This window comes from Acanthisitta chloris, unplaced genomic scaffold (genome assembly GCF_000695815.1).
Source record: "Acanthisitta chloris isolate BGI_N310 unplaced genomic scaffold, ASM69581v1 scaffold14134, whole genome shotgun sequence".
Classification (NCBI taxonomy): Eukaryota; Metazoa; Chordata; class Aves; order Passeriformes; family Acanthisittidae; genus Acanthisitta; species Acanthisitta chloris.
Window position 1 is genome coordinate 28,047 of NW_008668859.1, and position 13,880 is coordinate 41,926.

A 13,880-nucleotide genomic window follows, 5' to 3' on the forward strand; every position below is an offset into this window, starting at 1 on the left:
TTGGGAGACCTTTACATAGTGTTTTAGGCTGAGCTAGCTGGTACAGTGACTTCAAGCACCAATGTCCACCCAGAATCCTGGACAGTTTACATAGCAGCACAGATGTTCTTGGGAGGCTGTGACTTGCTGCTCTTGGCCCTCAAGCCAACAATGTCAAAGTTGTCACAAGACACATATACAGCTTCAGTCCGTGCCCCTGGGTTGCAGTGAAAGCACTCAGTGTAGCCCTAGTTTGATTTCTCTAGGGAAGGGGATGTCTCCTGTTGAATGTGGGCTAACACAATGAAGTGAGCTTGCCAAGATAGGGGTGTTCTTTCATTTGTACTCTTTTTCTCCTTGCCCTCAGGAAAGAAAGCTGTGATGGATTCTAGCCCGTTCCTGTCGGAGGCCAATGCAGAAAGAATTGTGAGGACTCTGTGCAAGGTTCGGGGAGCAGCACTGAAGCTGGGACAGATGTTAAGCATTCAAGGTAAGTGGTAGCATAGGTCCTCAACTATCCTCCTTAGTGCTGCCAGTTGTGATACAGGGTCAGCTGTCTGCAATCAGTGTCACATGAATGTGGAGAGATTGGACAAGTGGCTTTCTCGTGTGAGAGCAGTGATGGATATATGTTTGAGTTTCATCTAATCCCAGTATGAAGTAAGTAGATGCATGCACTATATACTACATGTCTCTATTGTGTCAGGCACACAACTAAAATTCACAGTGCCACCTTATTTTCAACCAATTTCAATGTCTGTATAACAAGCAGTTGTTGAGAAGCTGAGCTGTAATCACACTGTTCTTGCAGGTGTCCTGCTAGAAAGCAGGATGATGACAAGAAGATGATGATCCTGTTCTTTGTTCACCAAGATTTGGTCAAGGTTATACCCACAGTGTTCTCCCATTTTAACAACCTGGCTACCTATTTGTGGTTTACATGCCTTGTGGGCACTGGAGCTTTACTGGAAAGGCCAGTACAGCTGCTAATCTTACCAGCTGTAAAACACTTACTTTCATCTTGAGGAGATGTCAAACTGGTACTTAGCCCCTCGGGCTCTGAAGTCAGTGACCACAGGTGAAGGCATGAGTGATGTCAGTGTTTGTACTGAACTGTTAAGTTACTCCTGGGAGATGGCAGATCTGCTGAATTAAAACCTTATTTGGACCTTTCCACTTGGACTTCCTGCTCAGCTTGATAGGGAAGGAAAGAACTAATCAAAAATAACTGTTGCACTTGTCTGGAGGTAGCTTTCAAGATGTCACTGAAAGACTGAAACTGAGTCAGTGTCTGAGTGCTGGAAGTTCTGAGTTTGATTTGGTTTGTGCTTCTACTCGAATTTTTATAAATGTTCACTGATGAGGCTGGATCCAGTAGTACATTAAATAACTTGGGCTTGCCAATAAAGCAAGACTATAGCTCTCTGTTCCAGAGAGCCCCTCTCTGTTCCAGATTTGCTAGTCAGTTGGTTTAGGTGCATGCCAGGCTGATGGCTACATGGGCAAAGCTAGATGGGAGGAATCAGCTGCTGTGTCAAAGGCTGCCACCCACATGGTCTTTTCTCCCCTTCTAGAAACTGCCAGGTGCCCAAGACTGATGGCTCACAGTGCAGATCCAGGAGGAGCTCATATACTCCTTGCTTTTCAGTGCCTCTGGTATGTGGCTGAATGAGCCATGCCTGGAAATCAACTCTCAAGTTAAACTTGGCTACCATAGGTGGAGATTAATTTCAGATTCTTAGGACATTATTGAGTTGCACCTGATATGTGCCTGAGCCTGATCACACCTGCCCTGGATGTGAGTGAGGAGAGTAGCTATGAAGGGCCACCTCTGAGGGGCAGAAATGCTCTGGATTTTTGTCACTTGCCTGCTGACTCCTAATGTTACTGAGCTCTGGCAGGAGTGTCAAATACTTGCTGATTGACTTCACTTTGGTGTCAAGAACAGGCCTTCAGCAACCTCAGTGGTGCTACCCAGCCCTCACTTGACTCTTGTGACAAGTACATGGAGCACTGCTGTGCCTGGCAAGAACACAGGCCCCTGCTAACCTTGCTGAGGGACAGCTGTGGTGAAATAAATTAGACACCATCAACAGTGCAGAGTATCTGTTTCTTGGGCTGGTTATTTGGACAGAAGGGTTTCACACATTTCCTGCCACTTCATCGGCTTCTCTGTGGCCTGGTGAGTTTGAGTTGGCTTCTTCCATCAACAGCTTGGGGTGTTAATTGAGCACAGGGGCTCCCTGCAGCCAAGCACAAGTCACAAAGCACTGTCCTTAAAAACCCTGATGTCTGCCTGTGGGAGTCAGTGGATTTATTAGGGACCCACATCCCTGAAGGTCATGCATAGAAAAGATGCCAAGGGCCCTAAATCATCCTGTGTTCTGGTGTGTGTGCTCTGGGAGCTGTTGGAAAGGCAGCTGGCATTTGCTGGCTGACACTGCCCTGCCTGGACTCTTGCTTTGTGTTTCATTCCAGTAAGGCCTCATCAGTTTACCACAAAGACGTATAACTTTATTCATCAGCATGTTGCAAGCCTCGTTTTGTCAGAGTCGCTTCCACAGCATGACTGATTTTTGATGTTGCTGCTGAGTTTCTGTACAGTCAGCCTGGACTTGCAGGTTTCTTGGCTATTAGGTATTGCAGTGGTGGTCAAGCAACCCTAGTTAAGGACACCCTCTCAGAGTAGGGGTTGAAAACCCTTTTGAGGTTTTTTGAATGTCCACAATAAGCAAAGTAACATAAGATGATCCTAAATGCCTGTTGGCAGACCCTGAAACCTTGACACAAATGGGTCCTGGGAGTAGGAGGCACTCTTAGCAAGGCCCATTCTCTTTCTGCCCAGTCATCCTTGGAGGGGCAGGTTATGTGTTGCAGCATGATGGTTAACGCTTTCACATACCCCTGTGAATAGTTTTTATACTGTTCAGAGGCTTGGCAGTGACACACCAACTCTGGAGCAGACGTTTCTCCTGGTGTTTGAAACATGCACACAAATGCAACATCTCACCTTCTTGCGGGTTTATAACGTCACAACAGGAGTCTTAGTCAATGTTCCTGCAAACCTGCTAATCTCTGACTCGCAGTGATGAAATGGGAGCTCCTCTTAAAAACTTCTGTTGGTTCCACAGTGGGGTTTTTCTTAATACTTTTCAATGCTGCTGTGGCTACAGTGGGAATTTCTAAAGAATGCTGAGTGTTAATGTCATGTCTCTGCATTATGTATCTTTGTGTCTATGTTCCTTTCCACCCATCATACCAGGACAGTGCTCTCAAGGTCATTGTTTGTTTCTTGTTTCCTAGGATAGCCTTACGGTTGTTCATCCATCTGTAAATGGAGATGGATGATACATTTTTATTTCAATGTCATAAGAGCATGTGCAGGTTGAGCTCTCAGGATTAAGGCTGGTAGCTTGGACTTTTCCAGAGTTGGAAGAGCAGCAGATAAATCTAATTCCTTCATAATCCTTCATGAAATGAAAATTGTGTCAGAACTGGTAGCTTTTCTATGAGCTATTGTAGAAGCCTTTGCTCAAGGCAGAGGACTAATCTTTCAAGATGCCCCTACCATTTCTCTTTCTTATGAGTGTAAATATTTGTTTGCCAGATCCTTCTGACTCTTAAAATAACTTACTTTTGGCTCAGCTGTTTTCTTCTGCCCACTTGTAGTTGCTTTGCATTTGGGTAATTGTTTACAGTAGCAGATGCTGGCTGATTTCTCCAAGAGTTCAATTGCACAGCTTTCTAGAGAAGCTGCTGCCCCTTAAAATGAACTGGATTACACCACATTTGGAACCTTGGAGTGTTGGGTTGACTCTCTAGGGGGTTTCTTCTGTGACCACCAGCAGGAGAGTGACTTAGGAGTTGTTTGGGTAATACACAGTTCTTTTGAAAGTAAAAATGAAAGTGCTTTTTCCCTTTATTTTGCTACTTGTGCATAGGAATTCTGTTTGGCTCATTTCTAAAGGTGTGATGGCTCAGGAGGAGTGCCTCAGGTGCTGCTTCTGGGTATGGAGAGTTTCTGAACTAGAATTGCTTCCAAAACCTTCCCTAGGGTGTGCCTGGGGGGCAGGACAGCCTGACTTGCCTGTATGAAAGTGGATGTTTCTTTGTGTGCTGAGGAACTGGAGGATGCAATGCCTACACTGATTGCTGTGTGCTTTTCCCTTGGCAGATGATGCATTCATCAACCCCCATCTCCAGAGGATTTTTGAGCGGGTGCGTCAGAGTGCTGACTTCATGCCAATAAAGCAGATGATGGTGAGGAATATTCTTTACTGCTACTGGGGAGGAGGGACAAAGATAAATGTCACCTGGGACATACTCTGGTAGGGGAGGTGAATGAGGATTTTCAAGAGTATTCTGTCAGTGTTGCATATTTTCAGTTGTGGGTAACATCTGATTCCTTCTCTCACTGGGCTGCCTTTTGTCTCCAAAACATCGAAGTTTACCTCAAGACAGAGGGAAAATGTGGCAGTTTGTCCTGAGACTAATATTGATGGAACAAGATGCTGCACACAAATGTGATTAGAGGGTCATATCGAGTGTCGCCTCCTCTATTTCCTCTTGTCTTTCTCATGGGTGTTAAGCCAGTATCTAGAAGTGCCTACATCCCATTTTAGGAACAGACTTACAAGCCTTAGTCTGATGGAAGATTAACAACCATTTTGTCCTTACTGTTTTGGTTAAATGTAACCTGCCATCAAGAACAGACAGAATGAAGCAAACTAAATTTGCTTTCCCCAGTGTCTCTCTCTACTTCTCTCTGTAAACTGAGATGTGAAGGGTGATGCAAAAGGAATTGCCAACACTGTGTCTTCTGAAAGACATTGAGCAGAGCCAGACCTTAAATATGGCAGTCTGGCAGGGTAGCAAAAAAGCTGTTAAAGCAGGCTATGATATTTAATTGTCAATATTGCCTTAAAGAGTGTCACTCTTGCATGCCTGGATTGCTTCTGTTCAGCTTGGCAGCATGATGAAAGAGGAGAAATAGCTAACTCCTTGCTCATTTTCTGGAAAATAACAAGTGGCACCAAGAAGGAGATGTTTGTATGGCTAAGGCAGTGGTGTTTGTGTTCAAGATCTCTGTCTCTTAGGCCAGAACCTCACAGATCTGATCAGCATCTGTTTAGTGCTGGGGAAGCACTGCTGGCTGGACCACTCCTCACCGTGGTGTGCAGTGATGAGGCAGGGAGAATGATCTAGAAAGCAGGGTATGGATTCTCAGAGCTACTATAGGGTGAGAGAGTCACCTTAGAGGAATGTGATTTCCAGTAGTGAAAGTCTTAGATCTTTGCCTCCCATACCCTGATGCTTTTCTTTCCTTGTAGAAAACTCTGAACAATGATCTTGGCCCCAGCTGGAGAGATAAACTGGAGTCCTTTGAGGAACGTCCCTTTGCTGCTGCTTCAATTGGTCAGGTTCACCTGGCACGCTTGAAAAATGGGAAAGAAGTTGCCATGAAAATCCAGGTGGGCTTTACAGACCAGCCTTGTCTCTTTTTTTGTGCCCACAGAAGGGCAGGGGAGATGCCTCTGTACTGCTAGACAGATAAGAAACATATTAATGCAAGTGAAAATGTGGGTCCAGCAATACCTTACCTAGTGCAAGCAAATGGGAAAGACAGGAAAGGTTTTGCAGCTCGAGCCAGTGTCTGTCTCCAGATGAGCAGGAGGCATCTCATAGTTATGTCATTGCAGCATGGGATAATACTGGTGAGGGACTGCGTGTACTTTTAGGGCTGTATGTGAGGGCCCTGCCTGCTCCATAGGCCAGTCCCTTTCTGGAAGTGCACATGCTGTATGCCCCATTCTGACCATGGCCCAAAGGTTAAAGAAATACTAACTGGTGTGCAGACACTGACTGCTGAGCAGTGGCAGTCTGACAATGCAGGAGGGTATTCACTCACTCACACTGAAGCTGCTAGCAGCTTCAGGTGGCTATTTCTAATAAAATTAAGTTCTATACTCCTCTTACAGCAGGGTTTATAATCCAAGGGAGTGAGGTCCCTTACTGACTGAGCAGTGTCCTAGGCAAAGTTGGTCATCTGGTTGGTGTGTGTGTTTGGTATTTTTTTGGAAAGTGGGGAGACTTGAGAAAAAGTACAAATGGGTACTGGTGTCTTCTCAAGCCATTTGTGTCCAAAGCACTCTCTGAAGTTAGGCCAAGCTAACAGCAGGAGAAACTTAACCCTCTGGCATTCCATTCCACAACAGTGTGGGCTGGTTCCCTTCTTGACACACAAGGTGAGAACAGGAGGAGGCATCTTTGCCAGGACTGGACTGGGACCTCACCACTTGCCCTACTGCTCTGAATTAAACCCTCTGGGGCTGCCCGTGGCCTGTCCTTTCAGCTGTGGTAGGGAAATGACCGACTGCCTTAGCTGTTCTGGGATTTGCATGTTTGAGAACCTGTCATGTGTTGGAAGAGTTCCTGTCAGAGCATCTGAACAAGCCATTTTGGTTGCAAGGAGCTGCATCTTAGCCTATCTGTCACCTGGTTTAGATGATAGGCTTTAAATAAGCTTTTAGAGGAAGGATATGTGGCTCAGGTCTGCTCTGGCTCATTGCCAGGCTGTAGGTGGCTGTGGTCAGTGGATGCTGAGCTGGAAGGTGTTTTTATCATGCCCTGTTTACAACCAGGTCATCTAGTCTCAACACTGCCTTCTTCCATTCTGTCCCACAGTACCCTGGAGTTGCCCAGAGCATCAACAGTGATGTTAACAACCTGATGGCTGTCCTGAGCATGAGCAATATTCTCCCTGAAGGTAAAAAGACAGAGACCCTTGGCAGGCCCTTTGTTCCCACTGGTGTAGGTTGAGTGGCAAGCAGTGCATCACATGCATCTCTCCATAGACTGGAGGGAGGAAATAGCTTCAAGGGAATGGGGAAAAGGAATGAGAATTGCTAAGGCTGCCCAGGAGCACGAAAGCAGGAGAGATAGTGGATGTGGGCAGAGGGTGCAGGGCCAATGTGGAGAAGCATGCTCTGCTCCCCTCTCCTGCTGCAGAGCTGCTGCTGCTGCTTTTGCTGGGCATGTGCTGCTCCAATGTCCACTTGGTGGGGTGGGGAGTGCACCTGTGTTGTTTTGCCCACCCATGAATATGCACCCACCTGCCAGAGTAGCACACACTTGTCTTCGTGCGCTCTCAGGACCCATAGGGACTCTTGGCAAAAATATCAAGTGCTGGGAATACTCACTTCTGATGACTTCCTAAGCATGGAGTGTGGGCAGTGTTCAGGTTAGGTAGTCATGCTTTATCCCTATTTCTGGTACATTTGGCAGAACTCTTTTCCATGTTTCTTGTAGCCTTCCATGCCTGCCATCCTCTGTTCTTTCCAGTCAGAGTTGTGGTGAACTGTCAGACTTGGAACTTGCTCAGTGTTTCAGCACATGGATAAGTCCCTTTTCCCACGGGGAATGCAGGACTTGCTACTCGTTTTTGAAATACCTGCCTGCAGGAAATCTTTGTGGGACTGTACAAATGCTGCTTTAAAATCAGGCTGGGTGCTAAAAAATATGGGACTGTTCTCTGTGTTGGCTGGGCAGGGCCCTGCAGAAGCTGCTGCAGCCCCAGCTGTGTCTGGCCCAAGAAGGAGATTGGTTTTCCAACTTCAAGAAGACTGGACTTGGCAGCTCAGCATGACTAATAGAGCAAACTGGAGCAGCAGTACATAGCCAGGGCCTGACTGTTTCTGCCTGGCAGTGCCTGCTTCCAGTTGTAAGCAGATCCATATGGTTTGGAGCCTTTTTTTGCTGCCTTTGCCCAGGCTAGTGTTTGGGACCTTCTATTCCTTGGTGTGTGTCTCCGCACAGCCATGCCAATAGCAGGAGGAGATAGCTTGGGCTGTGGGGTGGGAGCTGGGGGAGGATGGAGCTCTTCTGCACTAGAAGTGGTGTGGATGTACCTTGATTTAGGAACAGCTGTGTAGCCTTGGCCTGGGATTACTGCAGAACCTGTATCTAGTTGGAAATACGCTTTGGCTCTCTGGGGCCTTCTGTACTCTTCAGATCTGAGTTGGCTGGATAGCAGGTTGTTCCTCAAGTGCAACTCTGGAAAGCTTAGCCTGAGGGAGTCCTTTTTTTCTAAGCCTGCCCTCTCCTGTGCTGTTTGACCCTCAGGTTTGTTCCCTGAGCACTTGATTGAAGTTGTGAGCAGAGAGCTGGCCCTGGAGTGTGACTACCTGAGAGAAGCTGCCTGCGCAAGGAAATTCCAGTATGTTCACACCCCTGCCTTCAACCCCTTGTGTGTGTGTGTGTGTGTGTGTGTGTGTGTGTGAGGTTGCGTAACTTCAGGGATGGTGGGGAGATGAATGCTTGTGCCCTGTCATATAGCACAGGGGAAGGGTGATGTTTCTGGCCTGAGCTGTTCCCTAGAATTACCAGCTTGTTGAGACAAGCATGTCTTCAGTCAGCTGAAATGTGATAGCATATCCTCTCTTCTCCAGTGCAAGGCCTGTGTGTTTTGCCACACATGAAGGTGCTGCAGTAACTCGTGGGGCCAGGTTGCAGTGCTGTTCTGTATTCTCAAGCTTCTCCCACCCTTTAGAAAAATCTAGGAGGCTTTTCAGTTCCTCTCTTAGAACAATTACCACCACCAGTACTGCCTGCTCCCTTAGCTTGCTGTAGCAGTAGAGTCCAGATTGGTTTTACATGGTGGCTGCATGATGGAAAGTTGCCAGAGGCTGGTTACCCTTCCTGTCCTGCTGCAGAACTGCCCCTGTGGCATCACTCCCCTTGGCAAAGCCCATTTTCTTCCATGTGTGTAGTCTGACCCTGAAGCCAAGTGGGGTGAGCAAAAGAACCCAGATATGGGCTCCAGGCCAGGAGGGAGCCTGGAGCCCTCCCAGTATTACTGCTCTGGCAGGAGACGTGACCTTAGGAGCTTGTGTGGTTTCTGGAGACTTGATCCCTACTGTAACTGCTGAGGAAAACATCTCCTGGCAACCTAAGCCAGGGTGTGGGGAGAGGCTGGTGAAGGGCTGTGTGCTGTTGCTGAGGGGTCCATCTGCTCTCAGGGCTCCTAACCTTCTCTTCTTTCTCTATCCCTAGGGAGCTGCTGAAAGACCATCCCTTCTTTTACGTCCCAAGAGTAATAGATGAGCTGTGTAGCAAACACGTCCTGACCACAGAGCTGGTGTCTGGCTTTCCCTTGGATCAAGCTGTAGGGCTGAGCCAGGAGATTCGAAATGAGGTAATGCAGGGAGGTTGTGCTTCTGCCCTTGCTCAGAGCAGTGTGCTTGGCCTGCCTGGTGTATGGCAGACCAGGGGATGCCCCATGCCAGGGCAAACCCTTAGCAGTACAGAGCAGCCAAGGACTGTCAAGGAAGACTGTCAGCCAAGGAAGCCTCTAGGAAGACTTATGTTTAGGGAATGTGGCAGTGACATTGGAGTCTCAGACTGATCTTGGCCTTGGAGGCACCAGCATTCAGCAGGGAGGGGTTGAAGGGGGTGAATGGCAAGGGCAGCTGAAGGGGAGGTAGCCTCGCTGTGTCATGCTCTGTTTCTCATGACCTTAAGTTTGGGAGGGATTGTCAGCCAGGGGAAAGGGGTCTTATGCAGCTGCTCTTTTGTGCAGGCATGCACAATCACCTCAGTGCAAACAACTGGATATCATCTCTTCCTGTGGGACTGACCTGCACTGCATAGGGCTGCTGGAAAAGTACCTCTCAATAAATAGAAGTGGGGATGGGTAGGCATTGGTGCTGAATATAGCAAGGGATTGCAGTGCTGTGATAGGACAAGCAGCTGGTGTAGTAGCAGAAATAACTGTCCTGGTATTTGGATCCTTTCTGTATGTGTGTTTCTTGGTGTGAGCTGTCAGCTGTTAGCAGGTCACTGGGGAAGAGGGCAGAGTATGTTCCTCTAGATTTGTGTCACATTAGATTTGAGCTGGCTGCCTGTTCTTAGGGACTGTCCCCTCCAGTGAGCTGCTGTATCATCAGGACTGAGTTTAAAAGGCTGTGAGGTGGAGTGTTGCTGCAGGTGCAGCCCTTCTTTCCTATAAGCAACTGGCCTAGCTGACCCTTCTGACCCAAATGGCAGTGTCCTGTCGCAGGCAGTGGCTTGCATTTGGTGCTCTCCTCCCTCCCTCTTGGACAGGATGTTTCACTTGGCTTTGCAGAAGCTGAAGAGAGGCAGGATGAGGCTGGCAGTTCTGCTGAACAGGCTCCAGCTTAGCTTTCCCCATAGAAAAACTCTGCTGTAGTATGTAATTCAGCAGGGACTGCTACTCTTGCTTCCCCATGCCTGTCAGTCCCAACGTGTATGGGTCTGCTGCTTTTCCCTTAGGCTGAGTCAGTGCTGAGCCCAGCAGATTATCTGGCAGAGGAAGGTGGGTCTGTGTATCATTCAAGATTCCCATTCTTGCAACAACCAAAAGGGTAGGCAACACTGGGAAGTTAAAAGGTGGGACCAGGACACTTGCAGTTGGATGAGCACTGGAGCTTACTGTTCTCAGTGGCCAGGTACAAGGTACCAGCCTCTCTGGAGGCACATCCAGGGGCTGATACAAACTACAGCTCAGGCTGATGTAAAACTTCCATGGCATCTGTGCTGGCTCCTACATATATCCCATGGAAGGTGTGGGCTGGGAGCTGCTGAGAGGTGCTCCTTCACCTCTTCAGGAGTTCTGCAGCATAGATCAGATGATAGTTCCTGCCAGTGTGATGATGTGTTCTTTGTTGGCTAATGCCAGCTGTAAGTTATATGTGTTAGCAGGGCTTGCTGCCTCCTGACTTGTTTCTCTCCATACTTTTCAAGATCTGTCACAACATCCTGGTCCTGTGTCTGCGGGAACTGTTTGAGTTCAAGTACATGCAGACTGATCCAAACTGGTCAAACTTCTTCTATGACCCACAGCAGCACAAGGTAAGCCCAAGAAGCCACAGTTCTACCTGTACAAGTGCTGGTTTGCACCAGCTTTTCATTATTCTGCACTTCTGGAGTTAATGAGCCCTTACTGAGATTATCTGATTCCTGTCCTTGATGCTTGGGCACATGGAAACCTGCCCTTTGCCACTTAACCTCACTTGGTCTGGGTAAGAGAGCAGGGCTGCTGTAACCTTGGCTGTCTGTCTTTGGCCTTAGCTGCAGTCCCTCAGCCTCAGGCTTTGTTTTGAAGGTGGTCAGTGGGAAGTTGCAGCTCACAGTGCTCTATCAGGCCCAGGACTCTTCAGTTGAATGCTTGTCTTGTGCTGTGCTGAAGATAAGGCTAACAATTGCAGATGTCCTGCTTGCTGGTTTGGCTGCTTGTTTGTGCCCTGTAGGGCAGCTGAAATTGCTTTTTTATTCCCAAGGTCCATGTTGGAAAATGCTGGGGAAAGGTTCTGTGCTGCTCTGTCCCTGCACAGAAAGCCTGACTGGAGGCAAAGCAGGTGTGACAGCGTGGGCATTGGCCATTCCTTCTCAACCATGTACTAGCACAACTGTTTTTGGGCTGCAGTCAGGGGATAAAGGAGTCAGGGGAAGCTGAGCTGCAGGAGAAAGGTCTGGGAGAGCTGGCTTGGAAAACCAGTTAATCTTCCTGAAGACATCAGGAGCATTTCTAAAGGTCAGGCTCTATCAGAGTGGTTGAGTCTGTAATATAAATATGTTTGTCCATTTCCAGGTGGCCTTGCTGGACTTTGGAGCAACACGAGGGTTTGATGAGAAGTTCACAGATGTCTACATAGAGGTGAGGACTTGCCCTGTGTGCTGAAATGCTGCACTTAATTTTGCAAATACTCTTATCTCTTAGCTGTTATCACTTTATACTCAAATCCACTTCAGGTGTGGAGAGAAGCAGGACTGGAGGCAAGAGAGGTTTCTGTTTCATTCCTTCCCATAGCCACCTGTTTGTCAGCTGGAAGCTGCTGACTATCTGACAAATACTGCATGACAAATACTGCATGACAAATGTGAACTGCAGTGTTGCTTACTGGGAGACTCAGGCAGCATGGTGATTCAGAGCACTCAGAATTCTGTGATTTTCCTATGAGGGTATGCAGGAATTGCTTGTTCTGTTCCCTGCCTCTTCCTGTGATTTCTAGCTTGCTTACAGACAGATAAATTGATGTGAAAAGTCACATGTGCTTCCTTTGTGATAACCACGTTCTGCACTTGATAATTGAGCTGCAGGAGCAGCATCTGTCACCTAAAACTGTTCTCAGCTGGCTCTGCTATTTCCTTGGGGCAGGGACTGACTGATTTAAGATTTTTTGCTGTCCCTTACATTCTCTGGGCTATGTGTAGCCCTATGGGAAGAGCCATCAGCTGTATCTTTTTGCCAGTAGCTCTTAACCTGGCCAACATGCAGCCCCCTGAAGATGAAGGCAGAGGCAAGGAAGTGGGTGGGCAGCATATGTACCTGTAGCCTATGTAGTAGTGCTGTACTGAAAATGTTTTTCAGTCATCTTCTAGCTCTCCTGAAAGTATTCCTCCTATTCAGGTAATCAAGGCAGCTGCTGACATGGACAGAGCGAGGGTACTGAAGAAGTCCATTGAAATGAAGTTCCTCACTGGCTATGAAATCAAGGTATGGAGCAGAAGGGTCTGATTTTAGTGGCCACAGACACAAGGGTTTTGTGGGTCTGTGAACTTCCCCAGATTTCTTGATGTGGTGAAATGCCAGTCCAAAAGTCCTGTTGATAAGAATGAGGGAGGAGAGCAAAAAAGGTTTTGGTTTTTGATCTCCCACTTCCTTTTGGAAGCAGGAGCAGTAATGAGGATACAGCTAGCACCAAAACCACTGTCCTTTCTCTTCCCCAGCAAGACCCTGCAGGTGATGACAACTGCTGAAATTTCATGACTGGCAGATGGTCTTCGGAAGCTTTAGTTGATCAGAACTGTATTAACTAAATGTTATCAGCCTTGCTGGGGGCTGGAGGTTCCCTTTGTTATGGATTTGGCTAGGTATTTCTCCTGAGCTGCTGCTGTTAGTGCTAGCATTTCTTTTCCTCCCTGGTGCTTAACATGGTTAGTGATGTTTCTCTCTCTTTTCTTTTGGGCAGGAAATGGAAGATGCACACTTAAATGCTGTCCTCATCCTGGGAGAGGCTTTTGCATCTGAGGAACCTTTTGATTTTGGCAACCAGAGCACCACTTTAAAGATCCATGGTTTAATCCCAGTCATGTTAAAGCATCGGCTTGTCCCTCCACCAGAGGAGACCTATTCTCTTCATCGGAAGATGGGGGGCTCTTTTCTGATCTGCACCAAACTGAAGGCCAAAATTCCCTGCAAAAACATGTTCCAAGAGGCATATAGCAAATACTGGAGCAGTAGGGGCAAGAAGCCAGAGGAGTAATAGCAATGAACTAACACGTCCTGTTCTGAGGGCCCTGAGCCCTGCAGAGAGCGTTCTAGCCTCCAGCTCTCCATCCTCTTGAGATGCAGCAGCCTCTGCCCTGGAAGCCAAAGTGCGTTTCATAAGGACAAAGCTGTTCTTTCATGCTGTGCCTGTCTTACACTGACTGCCAGTACAGCCTGCAGCTTGCAGGAAACTCTTTTTGAGTGCTTCCGTGCTGTTTCAAGGCACCAGCTGACTACCTTGAATGCATTTTTAACATTGTGATGGTGGCTGCATATTGATGGGGTTTTATAATGAGTAGGGGAAGGAGGACAAGACCAGAATTTAATATGGAAACCTATTTGTAATTCTCCATGAGTCGTTTTTTTTAAAAACCTTTCCTCTTTCAAGCTGAGGTGGAATTCAAGTAGTTTTCATACTGTGAATTATAGAACAAATTACTAAGGTGTTCACTACCACAGACACATTCAGCACCTCCCCCCAGTTTTTGTAAGTCAGGTGGTGGCAGTCTAAGAACCCCCTTGGATTTTACTGACATTGATTTAATGCAGGGGGTGTGTATGTAGGATGAAGTTTTATGCTTTCTGCCTGTTTTTGGCTTGCAAGCTAAACATA

At 47.4% G+C, this 13,880-nt stretch overlaps 1 protein-coding gene across 1 annotated transcript in view; it reads left to right on the forward strand.

Moving 5' to 3' along the window:
• ADCK3 (aarF domain containing kinase 3) overlaps nt 1-13,619 on the forward strand; it is a 33,560-nt gene extending 19,941 nt beyond the window's left edge. Inside the window, exons 5-14 of the mRNA XM_009073113.1 lie at nt 347-469; nt 4,154-4,239; nt 5,310-5,450; nt 6,664-6,745; nt 8,101-8,194; nt 9,031-9,172; nt 10,741-10,848; nt 11,588-11,653; nt 12,407-12,493; nt 12,969-13,619. Coding sequence (XP_009071361.1) covers nt 347-469; nt 4,154-4,239; nt 5,310-5,450; nt 6,664-6,745; nt 8,101-8,194; nt 9,031-9,172; nt 10,741-10,848; nt 11,588-11,653; nt 12,407-12,493; nt 12,969-13,262 — 1,223 coding nt within the window. The 3' untranslated portion in view covers nt 13,263-13,619. The remainder of the gene's footprint in view (nt 1-346; nt 470-4,153; nt 4,240-5,309; nt 5,451-6,663; nt 6,746-8,100; nt 8,195-9,030; nt 9,173-10,740; nt 10,849-11,587; nt 11,654-12,406; nt 12,494-12,968) is intronic.
• The last annotated feature ends 261 nt before the right edge of the window (nt 13,620-13,880 follow it).